Source organism: Euprymna scolopes, chromosome 7, assembly GCF_053919585.1.
Source record: "Euprymna scolopes isolate OS-2025 chromosome 7, ASM5391958v1, whole genome shotgun sequence".
NCBI lineage: Eukaryota > Metazoa > Mollusca > Cephalopoda > Sepiida > Sepiolidae > Euprymna > Euprymna scolopes.
Window position 1 is genome coordinate 66,337,472 of NC_136488.1, and position 12,087 is coordinate 66,349,558.

Genomic DNA, 12,087 nt, shown 5'->3' on the forward strand with positions numbered 1-12,087 from the left:
ATAGTCTTATTAAGCGCAGTGGGGTTTTTTTAGGAAAAAAATCCTGTTTCAAAGCTTACAGTGATGAAGCATTTTCTTTATTGCACAGAGCACGGTTTAAACCTCACCTGAAACAAACGTAGTTCCTATTTACAATGCCTCCCCACGGGACAGAGTTAGACACCAGGGTCGTTTTTTAATGTGGCGAAAAGGAACAAAAAATAAAAATTGTCTCAGTCGTGAAGGATTTCTCCTCCACTGACAGAGAACAAGAAATTGAAAAACAGATACTACACTTTGATCTTGACCCGAAGAAACGTAGTTATTAATACGCGGGGACTGTCTTTGTGTATGTACAAAGATTATTCAATTTTGAGTTAAAAGGAATTCATATTTACATAAGTATATCTATCTATCTATTTATCTATCTATAAATGTGAGAATGTATGTGTGTGTGCGAGGACACTTCTGAACCTATATACTCAACGAATATTTGATCTACAGACTTGAAGTATTATATATAGGGTATTCAGACATGTGGAAAACCTTTTAATCGGTTTTCATCCGGAAAAAAAAGGAATGCTAATGGTAAAAATTGAAACATTGGTACGGGGGAGTGGTCATCAGATTTTTATATGTTTGTTAACTGTGTCATAAATGCGCATACGTGAATCGTTCACGTGACAGATTACTTATGTTAAGAATAAGTAGGTTTGAAAACACTTTTAAAGATCATGTCAAACTGGCCTAATTCTCAGTGACTTTTTTGGTTTCGTTCTCAACTCGAGATTTTTTTTTTTTTTTACTTGCAAGAAGTGAAAAAGTGGTCTGTCTGTTTTTTTTTTAAATTTTTTTTTTACACAGTGATCACCACTTATCAAGGCCCGGAAACCACTCAGGGATAAGGGTTACTGCAAGTACATTACGTTAGTGTGGAGATTTGATGAAGTGTTTACTTAAGGGGGCGGTTCATTAAGAATTTGTTAACGTTGGACTTGAAGACATCCAAGTTGTAGTCCGGTGGGAGTTCCACAGGCGTGCAGTTCTAAGAAAGAAGCTTTGTTCATGGAATCCGCGTTTTGATTTAGGCAAAGATAAAGAGTGGGGGAAATTTTTCACAGTGGATTCAGCTAGACGGGTGTTTTTCATGAAAGATTGGCGAGGGGGGACCAGAGATTGGAGTTCAGTGAAAACATATAATATTCTCATGCACATGTCTCGGTTTCTTTATGAATTAAAATATAATATTTATGCATATTTTACGACTGGACAACGCCAGGTGGCCTATTAGTATATATGTAATTACAGAAATAAACATTATCTTTATATTAGCAGGCTGCCCGGCGTTGCCCGGTCGTAAAATATACATAAATATTATATTTTAATTCATGTAGAATTCTCATTTATTACTCTCTATTGATTAGTATCCAATATTTAATAATGATTTCAAAAGTTATAAAAAAAAATTATGTCTACGGTACCATCTGGTAGAATTGAAACCAGAACGCTTAGTACTCCAGCCTTAGCTGTCATTTATCCCTCCAGCGTCATTACCATCTGAACTACCGACAGTTGGATGCAAAAGGTAAAAAATTAAGTGACTTTGAGCTATGTATGTTTATTTTTGCGCATGCACAAAAGTAACAACAGTAGTAATGTTTTATTTAACTTACCCTGCCAAGTTCAACTATTTTGTTTAAAATTTTGACCCCTTAGCAGCAATTTTTGCCGGCTAAAATCTAAGTCGAATGTATTCTACAGCTCCAAATACACAATATATCAAATTTCAACTTCGTAGACCAAATATTCAAAGAGAAGTTTGGTAGAGACTTTTCGCACACACACGAACACGGTCACTTATATATAGAGAGAAAGATATATATAAAAATATGTGTTTCATTTTAAATTCTACGCAATTATGCAGAATGTAGAAACTATGCATAAATAGAATTCAGCTTAATGCTAAAATGAATCATCTAAAAAGAAACCAATAAAAATTAATTAAAGTAAGTAATCAACGTTCACGTTTTTAAAGAAATATGCAAATTAGTTACGGTCCATGTAGTCGCTCGCACATCCATGACTGAGTATATTAAGAAGTTTGTTTTAATAATTTTTAAATAGAAAATTTAGGCTTTAATATTAAAGTCACGGCGAGAAAAAGTCCACTTTATAGGTATATAGATAGATAAGCACCTATCGGTATCATTGAAAGCTCAATATATTAGCTAGAGCAATTAACGAATTAGAAAATTGATTGCAGAAATTGAATTAATGACATTATGTATTAATTCATCAAGTATTCAAACAAGAAATTAAAAAAAAGATATTAAAGTAAAGAAACATCCTTAAAAACTCATGAATTTTAAAGGATATCTTTGAAAATCTAGCGATTATTTTTTTATTTGAATGTCGTGTTGGAATTTTGGATACATTACTTAATATTGTAATTTGTCTACACATTTGGGAAACATGTTTCAGTCCCAGCTATAAAAAGCCATGCTACTTCTTCAAGTCAGAATATTCCTGCTTTATGCTTTTATTTTGTGGTCTGCAAAAGGAAAGTGCAAAGCAAGGACATTTCTGCTTGCATAAATAAAAAATATCTTTCATACTAGTCCAGACTACTAACCAAAGGCACACAAAGTTTATATTTTCATGATCGGCATTGCTCTAGATGTATAATAACTAAAATTTAGCGGAAAAAAAATTCATTATTTGGGGGTGGGGCTAACTGGGTCTTTATACCATTTAATATTATTAAAATGTACACGCATCTTTTGATGTACTCGCGTAAAGGGATGAGCGAAGAAGAAAGGTGGGTAGAGAACGGGAAGGGAAAATAGAGAAAGAGAGAAGAGAGAGGGATAGAAGTTACGTTGTATTTTTGCCCCGGGCAATGCCGGAAAACGCCCCTGCTAGAATCTGTTAAAACATTAAAACATTAAAATCAATTTGTTATAAACGTTCGTTCAGACATGCTTCCAAAGACCGACCGAATTAACATAGCAGACATTGTACATATATCAAGACACTTTCTCAATTGTTACTGATCCATGAAATCCGTAGTAGGAAACAACCAATCATTCAAAAGTGTATAACATTGAAATAAACAAACACACACACACACACACACACACACACACACACACACACACAGAACTTTTGTTGACACGTATACGTGATGAATCAAATCAACTGAATGGATATTACTCAAAAGTTCGCAAACACTTTTGAAAAATTAAATTTTTATGCAATTTTAAATTTATTTATTTTATTTATTTATTTATTTTTGGTTTATACTGTTATAGTAATCTTCATCTTTCTATTCCAGATGGCAATTGATAAAATTGAGCTGCGAATTTTTGATTCGTTACTGCTGGAAGCGAGGTTTTTGAACTAGGAAAACCACAGAGGAGATTCGTGCTGGCAAAGTGAAGAAACACTTGCATATGCTGCGATCTCAGAGTGGTACAAGCGTTTCGATTCTGGCGACATGAGTCTTAAAGATAAGTCTCATTTGAGATTGCCGTTAAGGTTGGATAATGGAGACTTGCAAACCGGGTTGAACATTGTGATTTCATCGAGCACTCGAAAAGTGGCTCATGAGCTTGCAGTTGGCAAATCGACAATTCATCGACACTTGAAGCAACTTGACAAAAAACCATGCCCAGATCTGTACGAACTTACTGAAGTTCAATGCAACACTTTCTGAAGGGCTGCCGATTTGATTCGTTTGATGAAGTCAAGTAAGCATGTCAAAAATTCTTGGATTCAAAGCCGACTGGATGGTACTTTGACCAGATCCGAAAGCTTGCAGATCGATAGCAGAAAGTCTTGGAAAATGATATTCTCTATTTTAAGGATTCATTTTTTGTTGTTGTTGCTTTTTTGCTATTACTTGGTAAGTAAAATTTCAATTTTTTTGCAAGTGTTTACGAATTTTTGGGACAACCTAATAAAACAATGTTGGTCCGTAAATATTTTCCTTAAAAAACTAGTGACTTGGCCATCAGTTGTGATTTTGTGACGAGTTTTAACCTCTCCATGTATTTAATCAGAAATAGGCGTTTAAACGTTAATCTCTCTATCAGCCATTAGGTTCAACAGGATGCGCCCATGGATGAAGTTAGCTGTCAATCTACCCTCATGCACGCATACATACACATACATTCTATATTTTTAATATCACTGGACATCATTTCTTACTTTAATAAAACTTTGCTGCTCTTTTTGCAGAGTGACCCAAATTAAATGCCACCCACCCATTATCCGGTTTTTCATTCATAATCACACCTTTCCACCAAAGTGTCCCTGCATATAATTGAATGGCAATAAAAAAGACTGTTGGGCATTCATAACTGAAACTTGGTGGATAAGTCAGGCATAGAATGAAGTTTATTTGTACCATATTTGGTTGAATTCCAGAAAAAATTACAAATTTTATTAACGATTTTATAGTAACAATTTTGGGGTGAGGGGGGTCGGGAGGTGAGAGTCACCTAATACTGAATGCCATTATTCATTTATAGTATTTTTTAACGTATTTTTTTAATGATTTTTTTCGACTGTCGGACGTTGTTCAACCCCATTCGCTTTCAACTCTCTGATGTAATCAAATGACAATTTATTTACATGTTCTTCTTTAAAATGGCTACAGAAGATGATACAAAAAAAATGATATGCCTACTTTTCAGTGTAACACTTCAGAGAAGGGGGAGAAGAAAGAGGTTAGAAGTGGAAGGAGGATGAGTCGGATACAACGGACCAATCAATGTTTTCTCCTCCTTCTCCTCTACTCTCCTTCTCTTTTATCAATCGTACTTCTACAGTGACGACGTTTTTACATACTGTTTATGGTTGGTTAATTTGTCCGTTTTATTTATTTATTTATTTTTTTTATATTATTTTCTTTTTGCATTAAACAAAAGTAACAATAAAAAAAATAGTCTGCCGCAACAATATCGTGAAAGTAGTCATCATAAATTTGACTCGCATGATTCTGCCTTTTGTGAATGATCTCTGCTGGGTTTTTGTTCGACTTCTGGATTACTACTTGTGATCGTCAATTTAGTCGATTCCAAGGTTGTCGTTGTCGTGGTGCTTTTTGTTGACGTGCTCTCTATCGACGTATTCGCAGCACTGTCTTCCGAAGGTTTATTTTCTTCTCGGCCAACCAGATGGCCAGGCTCGGAAAGGTTCTCTGGCTCCTTGCCCAATTTGTTTATTGAACAAACAGAATCCACGTAGTCCCGTACCTGAAGAAAAAAAATGACTAAATTAAAGTATTTGATTTAATTAATCGATTTAAGTTGTTTAGCAATAACTCAATAAAAACGTGCATTGCATTTTTGTAAAGAAATACTTGGAAATTGATAGTAAACCGAAAGGGGTAGGTGAAGTGCTCTTTAGCCTTAGTAGGTAATCTTGTAGAGATAGTATCTAAACAGAAAAACACTAAAACCCATCGACTCGCAAGGTTGATGTTTCGAAATGAGCCCGGCCTATCAAAATATTGCCTTACCTTAGGAAATGACTTCCAAAACAAGAAATCAGTCACATTACAGGCTATGTAGTTTAAATATTCGAAAATATGTGGTTCATATCTTTTTAATGTTCCTTAGCTGTATCTACATAGTTCAAGCCTCAAATGAAAAGGAGCTGTCCCCAACATTATTTGAATTTTACTTAGAAATAAAGATATCGCTTATTATTATTATTATTATTATTATTATTATTATCATCGTTATTATTATTATATTTATTATCATTATTATTATTATTATTATTATTATTAATATCATCATTATTATCATTATTATTATCATTATTATTATTATTATCATTCTTCTTCTTATAATTATTATTATTATTATCATTATTATTATTATCATTTTTATCATCCTTATCATTATTATTATCATTATTATCATCCTTATTATTATTATTATTATTATTATTATTATTATTATTATTATTATTATTATTATCATTATTATTATCATTATCATCATCCTTATTATTATTATTATCATTATCATTATTATTATCATTATTATTATTATCATTATTATTATCATTATTATCACTCTTATTATTATTATCATTATTATCATTATTATTATTATTATTATTATTATTATTATTATTATTATTATTATTGGCTCTCATGGAGCTTTCACACAAGTCAACAAACGATCTGATTGGAAACCTGTGGTGGTCTCTGGAAGTTGAGTGACAACAAGTCTCTCCAGACGTCCAGCTCTCTCCACCTCCTTCGATAGCATTTGCAAATTAATTTGCATCATCGCAACAGCCGCTTACCATTGATTTCTCGCTGGTAGTGGCCATTGGTTTATACTGGAATTTGAGTGGCACTCACCCTCCCCATGGTCCCAGTTCTCTTTGCGCTTGTCCAGCCGAGGTCTGGTTGGCGCTCGCTCTTCGGTCTTTCAGTCCTTATTGACTCTTCTTGGCCCTTTGGTATCACTTTTTTATTGGGGGGAGGGGGGATCGGTGATGAAACAATGGGGGAATGCATGATGGGGGGTGTAGAACTTGTAAATATGCAGTTTCGGTGTTCTTCATTTCCTGTAACACTTATTAGTTATATTGTCTTGTATTATTCTCCGCATTCAAGGGTTTTCCTTAATATTTCAGTCGTTTCATTATTGTTAGTCGTTGTACTTTTGCAGTTATTCCTCTGATTCCAATTTCTGACATTCTTTTTTCGAAGCTTTTCGGAATTGTTCCTAGTGCTCCTACTATTATCGGTACTATTTTGATTTTCTTCATCATCCAAATCCCTTTTAACTCTCTGGTTAGCTCTGTGTATTTGCTTTGTTTCTCCTTTTCTTTCATACTCACCCTGTGGTCAGCTGGGACTGCAAAGTCTACGATTTGACACGATTTTTCCTTCTTGTTAATTATTACGACATCTGGTCTTCTTGCTTGGATGGGTTTGTCTGCCTGTATGCCCGTGTCCCATAGGATTTTGTGGTTCTCGTTTTCGAGTGCTATTGCGGGTTTATGCTTGTACCATTTGTATGTATGCTCAAAATGCAGTGGCTTGCACAATTTCCAGTGTACCACCCTCCCCACTTGGTCATGCCTGTTTTTGTATTCCTTTTGGGCAAGTTTGCTATATTCACTTACTATATGGTTTATCGTTTCGTCTCTTTGTCCACAGAATTTGCATTTGCTGTTTTCTTGTGTTTTATCGATCCTTGCTTTGATATGGTTGGTTCTTATTGGGTTATCTCGTGCTGCAGTTATTAGAGATTCAGTTTCTCGGTTTATATGTCCTTTTCGCATCCATGTCCAGGTGTTTTCGTTATTCTCATCTTTTGCCATTCTTATGAATCTTCCGTGGAGTTGTTTCTCTTCCCACTTCTCTTTTCTCGTTTTGTCATTTTTCTCTCTGTTTTCTGTCTTGTTGTTTTTTTTCAGTGTTTCTCGCTGCCATAATTATCCTTTCAGTGTTTTGCATTATGTATTTTTCTAGCTCTTTTTTCGTGTCCTTCACACAGTCTTCTATACAGATCAGTCCTCTCCCGCCGTCTTTCCTTTCCACGTAGAGTCTGTCAATATTGTTCTTTGGGTGTAGTGCATTATGTATGGTCATGAGTTTCCTGGTTTTCTGGTTGAGTTGTTTCAGTTCTTCTTTTGTCCACCCTATAAACGGTCCAGAATATCTTACTAGTGATACTGCCCATGTATTTATACCTTTTATTAGGTTTCTGCTATATAATTTCGTTTCCAGGAGTTTTCTTGTTCTCCTGAGGTATTCCTTTCCAATTTTCTGTTACATTTCTGTTGTTCTGATGGTGTCCACTTCCAGAATTCCCAAGTATTTATAGTCGTCTTGTTCCCCTAGTGCCCTCATTTCTGTTTGGTTGGGTTGTTAAATGCCTTCTGTCGTTTCCAGTTTTCCCTTTCTTATAACTAGTTGTGCGCACTTTTCCATTCCAAATTCCATTTGGATATCTTGGCTGAAGATCCTGGTAGTGTTAATTAGTGTCTCTAGCTCCTTTTCGGTCCTTGCAAAAAGTTTCAGATCGTCCATGTACATCAGGTGGTTCATTTTTTCCTCTGTATTGAAGAACTTGTATCCGGCTTGGAAGATGCCTCTTTGTATGTTAATTTCTGTTATGTGCTGTCCATCAGCTGTCAATTCCAGTCTCTATGTTTTCATTGCATTTTCTATTACGTTCGTGATCCTGCTTGATATTTTCTACATTTTTAAGCATTCTATTATCCATGCTTGGGGATCCTGTCGTACACTTTTTTGTAGTCGATCCATGCCATGGCTAAATTCTTTCTCCTCCTTTTTACCTCCTTTAGGATCTTTTGATCTATATATAACAGATCATGTGTTCCTCTTTTTCCTTTTTGGCATCCTTTCTGCTCCTCGGGGATGAGCCCACAGTTATTCAAGGAGTGGTAGATTTGTTCCCTCAGTAGTGCTGTCAGTATCTTCCACATAGTTGGTAAGCACGTGATTGGCCTATAGTTGCTAGGGACGGTTCCATTCTCCGAGTCCTTCTGTAGCAGTGTGGTTCTACCTTTTGTCATCCAGTCTGGTACGCTTGCTTCCTGTATACATCTTCCCAGGTTTTGGGCTAACCTTTCGTGTAAGGTTGTGAATTTTTTGAACCAGTATGCATGTATCCCGTCGTGCCCTGGTGCTCTCCAGTTTGCCATTTTTCCTATGGTTTTCTTTAGGGTTTCCTTGCTGATTTCATTCACTGTTCCTTCTTCTATTTGTTGTAACTCTTCTTTCATGTCTTTCAGCCACTCGGCATTTCTATTGTGATCTCGTCGCTCTTCCCATATTTTACTCCAGTAGAGTTTTGTTTCTGTCGGATTTGGTTGTTCTGTTTTTGTTTTTCCTCCGTTCACATTTTGGTAGAATTGGCTTTCATTAGTTTCAAATGTTCTGTTTTGTTTGCATTGTTCAGATTTATATCTATATCGTCTCAATCTCGCTTCTTTTGCTTTTATTTTTTAGTCCAGTTCTTCATGTTTCTTGCTTAGCCTCTCCCTGTCAGTTACATTTCCAATGTTCCGTTTTCTCCACATTGCTTTCTTCCTGGTGATCATTTTGGTTTCTTTTTTATGTTTGTGTATTTGGGTTTCTAGTCTTATCTCCCATCCAGGTTTTGTCGGTCCGCTTGTCCCCGGTTGTTCTTCTGATTTGTGTTTCATACTTGCCATTTTGGCGCCTGCATAAATTAAGTTGTTTAAATCTGTGATTGTATTTGTTGAGATATGTGGGAGGAGTTTGTTAACCTTCTCTGTTTCTGTTTTTAATTTCTTCTGATCTTGGTTCCTTAACGATGGGAGCTTTGTTTTTTCTTCGTTCATCAACTGTATTATTTTATTTATTTCATTTGCTTCATTCTCTGTTAGTTCTGTTTCAATGTTCTTGGTTTCCACGTTTGTAGACTTCGTTCTTTGTTGGTCCTCGGCCTTTGGTATTTTTACTTGTGAGGCTTCAACTTGTGGGGTTGCTCCACATGTGGTTCCGTTGGGGGATGCATCTTGTCCAGTTTCATCATTTATTTTTTGGTGTATTTCTGTTAGTTCTAGTTTAGAGAGCCAACCTTTCTTGAGTATCATCTTGCTTGGTTCTCAATTCTTTGTTCTGTCATATGGCAGTCACCGGATTGATCCCATAGTTCTTTCATTCGTTTCCGATAACCTCCGTATCTATATTTAGGATGGCTTCTATAGTAGCATTCCATTACGAGTCTATTCTCTTTTGTTGTCCATTTATTATTATTATCATTATTATTATTATTATCATCATCATCATTATTATTATTATTATTATTATTATTAACTGTTCATTATATCATAATTTTTTTAATAATGTTTAGAAATGAGAACAGCATTGATGAATATGTCATAAGTACTGCAGTTTGCACTATTGCCTGAAAACAACAGTCTAAATAGTTGTTATAAATGTACTTACTGTCATGTTAGCCAAATAAATGTAAAAAATGAATAGGATATGATTTTGTGAAAGCAAATTACTGTTTATCTAATAGTTATATAAGGAAAGAACTTCGTTACTAATGCAGGAAGTATTAGATTGGAGACTTAACTTGTCTAATAGAGAGAGAGACGAGTGGTGCAACAATAGGTGTGTCGGAAACTTCGTGAAAAATATTAAATAATTCGACTCCCTGTCTTTCCAAGCTTATGACTACTCGAAAAATGTAATTCAGACCCTAATTATTTTTCAATTAAAGGAGCAAGGACCAAGGTTTAATTAAAAAAAAAACAAAAAAAAACAACGTGATTTTTTCAAAAAAAAAGGTTTTAAACTTCGGACTTTACATGTAAATTTCTAAAAAAAACACTTGTTTTTGTTTTAAATTTTAATATATTATTTATTGATCTTTCGTCTTCAATTTGTGATCTATAAAACTTTGGTGAGTAAATTAATTATTTACTTTTTAATAGACATTTAAAAATGAGGGGCGTGAATTAATTCAACCCCCTGTCTTTCCAAGCTTATAACTACTCGAAAAATGTAATTCAAACCCTATATTTTTCAATTAAAGGAGCAAGAACCAAGGTTTAATTAAAAAAAAACGTGTTTTTTAAAAAAAAAGGTTTTAAACTTCGGATTTTACAGGTAAATTTCTAAAAAAAAAACACTTCTTTTTTGTTTAAAATTTGAATATATAATTTATTGATCTTTTATCTTCAATTTGTGATATATAAAACTTTGGTGGGTAAATTAATTATTTACTTTTTAATAGACATTTAAAAATGAGGGGCGTGAATTAATTCAACCCCCTGTCTTTCCAAGCTTATAACTACTCGAAAAATGTAATTCAAACCCTATATTTTTCAATTAAAGGAGCAAGAACCAAGGTTTCATGAAAAAAAACGTGTTTTTTAAAAAAAAAAGGTTTTAAACTTCGGACTTTACAGGTAAATTTCTAAAAAAAAAAACACTTCTTTTTTGTTTAAAATTTGAATATATAATTTATTGATCTTTTATCTTCAATTTGTGATATATAAAACTTTGGTGGGTAAATTAATTATTTACTTTTTAATAGACATTTCAAAATGGGGGGGCGTGAATTAAAAAAAACGTTTGTCTCAAATATCATATTCAGTTGATTGGAAAGAGCATAAAATTTCACATTGACCCTGAAAATATAGTAAAATAGAATCAATAGAAAAATTTTGATAGATTTTTAAAGTTTAAAAATTGAAAAATACTGAGCTCGTAAAATTCAATTAATTTCATTATTGTTTTTTGAAAAATAAAAAAATAATATTTCTATTACTTTTCATACAACTTTAATAGTTTATTTTGGAAGTATAATCTATAAAGAAAATAAATAACCTACTTTTAAAAGAGAAATTACGAGGTTTTTAATATTTTATTTGCAGTTTCGTGTTAAAGGTGTATAAAATTCCTACAAAAATTCTGATATACCTAGTGCAACAATATTCTATGCATAGGCGAATGATGGTTTTGTAAGGATATAAAATACTCCCAGGTGTGTGCAGTTTTCATGCACGATAGATGCACGACCGCCAGACCTTTTCTAAGTATTGCCTTGTTGTCACCGTAAATGTTGATAGTGTGAAAAGAAAAAGAAAACAAGATGGATTTTATTGACATCTAATTTGCCAATACTTACCGTCATTGATACTTTTGTCTCTTGTTGCATTTTTCTTCGTATCAGTAACCAAACAATGAAGAATAGTAGGGTCCCCGCTATTTTTAAACCGGCTGAAATACCTATAAATAGAATAGAAACAACACGTAAATATTCAAATGTAAAATACAATGAATGAATTCAATTTGCAAAACGTTTAATAACCATAACAATATAAGAAAGAAACGCTGCGCATTTTTTATTAGTTTCTTTGTGCATTTTTTTGATTATTCGAACTATTGTTCACATCAAAGTTTCAGCTGAAGTAATCTCCGACCTTCTTTATGTATATATATATATATATATATATATATATATATATATATATATATATATATATATATATATATATATATATATATATATATATATAATGGGTTAAGAAATTCCAACGAAAGAAGGATGTATATTTAAATAAGGG

At 33.5% G+C, this 12,087-nt stretch overlaps 1 protein-coding gene across 2 annotated transcripts in view; it reads right to left on the reverse strand.

Moving 5' to 3' along the window:
- LOC145279776 (solute carrier organic anion transporter family member 5A1-like) overlaps positions 1-12,087 on the reverse strand; it is a 382,142-nt gene that overhangs the window by 2,640 nt on the left and 367,415 nt on the right. For both annotated transcript variants that reach the window (XM_080131097.1, XM_080131096.1), the window contains exons 11-12: positions 11,649-11,749; positions 1-5,237 (exon numbers count right to left, since the gene is read on the reverse strand). The exon at positions 1-5,237 is cut by the window's left edge and continues 2,640 nt beyond it. In XM_080131097.1, coding sequence (XP_079987223.1) covers positions 4,959-5,237; positions 11,649-11,749 — 380 coding nt within the window. In that variant the 3' untranslated portion in view covers positions 1-4,958. The remainder of the gene's footprint in view (positions 5,238-11,648; positions 11,750-12,087) is intronic.